The sequence below is a fragment of the Hipposideros armiger genome, unplaced genomic scaffold (genome assembly GCF_001890085.2).
Source record: "Hipposideros armiger isolate ML-2016 unplaced genomic scaffold, ASM189008v1 scaffold_17, whole genome shotgun sequence".
NCBI lineage: Eukaryota > Metazoa > Chordata > Mammalia > Chiroptera > Hipposideridae > Hipposideros > Hipposideros armiger.
Window position 1 is genome coordinate 2,691,951 of NW_017731367.1, and position 2,763 is coordinate 2,694,713.

The 2,763-nt window shown below is 43.3% G+C and overlaps 1 protein-coding gene across 1 annotated transcript in view; it reads left to right on the forward strand.

The window, feature by feature from the left end:
- The window catches only part of TRPM8 (transient receptor potential cation channel subfamily M member 8), a 78,811-nt gene that overhangs the window by 30,079 nt on the left and 45,969 nt on the right, over window positions 1-2,763 (forward strand). The window contains exons 8-9 of the mRNA XM_019628290.1: window positions 495-597; window positions 887-900. Of these exons, the coding sequence (XP_019483835.1) occupies window positions 495-597; window positions 887-900 (117 nt within the window). The remainder of the gene's footprint in view (window positions 1-494; window positions 598-886; window positions 901-2,763) is intronic.

Consider the following 2,763-nt stretch of genomic DNA (forward strand, 5'->3'; position numbering starts at 1 on the left):
AATTCCTTATCTCTTCATCCAATCACCAAGTCCTCTTGCTCACACTGAACTTTTCCTTCCTATAGTGTAAGCCCTTGTGACCGAGCTTGGATGCTTTCTGAGATTTCCTGTTCCCCTTTCCTCATATTCACTCATTCAACAACTGGACACCTGCCATGTGCCAGGCTTGGTCACGTGTGTGCACATGTGCCCGCACACACACACACACACACTCACTCCCCTGGTCAGTGACTCGGCCTTTTGATGGGAGCCTTTTGATATACGCACCCTTGTGTAACCAGTCCTTTATTCTCATTGTGGTCAAGGACTCATGGTTCCAATTTAGGAACTAGATGCTATGGGTGGATGCTGTAGGCGAGGGAGGGAGATCTAAACTCCCCTGTAGATGGTCTTTAAAAAAACGGAATAAAAGAATTCTCACCTAAAAAATGAAGTTTATGTTCCTCAAGTCTAAACTCATTTGGCTGACAACTCTGTTCTTTAAATGTTGCCAGCTCAAAGAAATTCTGGAAAGTTCTCACCTATTAACCGTGATTAAAATGGAAGAAGCTGGGGACGAAATTGTGAGCAATGCTATTTCTTATGCTTTGTACAAAGGTGAGTAAAAGCAGCCCCTCCGGATGTTTCAACTTTGTGTTGCTTTCCGTGACTTGTGTTTATTTTTTAAACAGCTTTACTGAAACATAATCTTGCACTTCATTATGACTATCATTGATCAGAAGCTGGAATAACCACTACTATTGACCTGATGAGTTAAACCTCCTTGGTTGTATGTTTTTAATAGAACAAAAAATGGTATGCCATTAAAATACTGGTCAAATCTGATCCCAGAACTCTCCAAAGGGCTGCCCCTGACAGTGGTTTAAAATCTTCTTCTGTATCTCAGTCTCCTTTGAGAAGGTGACAAAAGCTACGTGCCCTTGTCCTAGGGTTCCACATGTATGTACACACACGCACGCACACTTCACACACATCAAGGATTCTGCATCAGTTTCAGGGCTTACAAACGAACGAAGCTCAGGTTAAACATTCTCATCTATGATCTTTGTTGTCTTAGCATCCCATCCAGGTGGCTATTACCCAAGTAAATAGATCCTTGCAAATACCATTTAGAGGTGATTATAGATGTAAGCTGTGCAGAGCAGGGCAAGGCACCTGGGAAGTGAGATTTAAGCATCAGCTGCTGTTAATTAGAAGCATTCTTATTGTGCTTGCCCGGAATTTGGTTATGAGACTATTTATTACAATGGGATTGTATCTGTAGAGAAACACAGATGCAGAAAGATGAGCTTTGGAAAAGAACACTGTGGTAATAGGGCTCATTATTTCATAGATTTAGATATAGTGTAAGTCAGACATGGTCCTTGGAATATAACGTGCAATTAGAATCTATGGGAAAATACCAATATACCATAGTTACACTGTGAGGCTTTGAAATGGAAAGACATTATTGTCACCTAAATTGATCCTCATTATATACTTTGGAACATGCAGACTATTGATAAAAAAGCAAAAATAAAGTGAAATGACAGTTGTGAGTGTCTGGTCCTAGGAGAACATGCTTAGAACCTCATTNAAAATCAACCCAGACTTCTCAGCTGCCAGGTCCTCTGCAGTCAATTAACACACAGTGGGACCCTACTGGTCTTCCTTAACGTCAGATGAGTGGACACTTAGACAATAATCCAGATGAGGTGTAGCAGGTTCCAGGTGACCAGAAAACAAGTCCTTTCTGGAATAGTTCTTGTCTATTTCAGAATTTAAAAACCCGTATGCATCTTCTCAAAGCTGAGAGTCAGTGCTGGTGTTGAATGATGCCCTGCCATTCAACAAATAATTATATGATGTTCCTACTTATGATATTGCACTTGGCAGATTTGACTAAAACAGGTAAAGCTGGTCATTTTGTATGAAAGTTCATGCTGGGATTTTCTTATATCTTGGCCAAGTCCAGTTGAGAGATAGACACAAGAATCAGGTGCATAGAGGTCCAAACTTTATCAGGTTCATTGGTGATGAAGGCCAAGTTGAAAGATGTGGCTTAGGAGTACAGCCACCATGACCTTCTGCCGAGTCCCAGAGTGAGACAGGTGATGAGCCCACCCAGACAGAGGCAGTGCCAGACAACTGCTGTCCCCGCCAGGCTGGGCACGTGGCTGACAGGAGGCCCGCACAAGCACTCAGCAAGGAGCAGATCCCAGCAAGAAGCAGGAAAGGGCTGGCCGGGTGACAATCGGATATGTCACTCCCCCACCCTGAGTAGTGAGTGAAGGGGTGGAGAATATTCAGGGGCCTAATTCAGAGGGGGCTCCCTCTGTAATGAAACATGTGGGTCAGGAAAAGGAACCCTCTCTCTCTAAAGGGCTCTACATTGTCGATTCTCCACATATTCAGACCTAAACAGTTTGAGTCATTCCAAACATCAGTGGAGCAATCCCAAAGTGTAAATATCAACGTAAGACAATGTGTGTTGAGTGCCGTATTCAAGGGGATTTCTGGTGACGGGTGGAAGAAGTTCAGTGGTCAGGTCAAGGATACCCAAAGAGGAGGTCACTCTTAATTTACACGCCAGAGGTAGAGCTGGGTCTGTTCCAGTGACTTTCCTCTTTCTTTTCATGCAAGTTGGCTTGTAGCTTCCAGATCAGGTCATGTCCAAAGGCCAATGCCACCTAATGGGTTCCCACCCCCTTTATGAGGAATTCTGATTTGTGCTTCAAGAAAACCATTACAGGCAACTCATCTGAAACAGACTAAAAGCCAGAC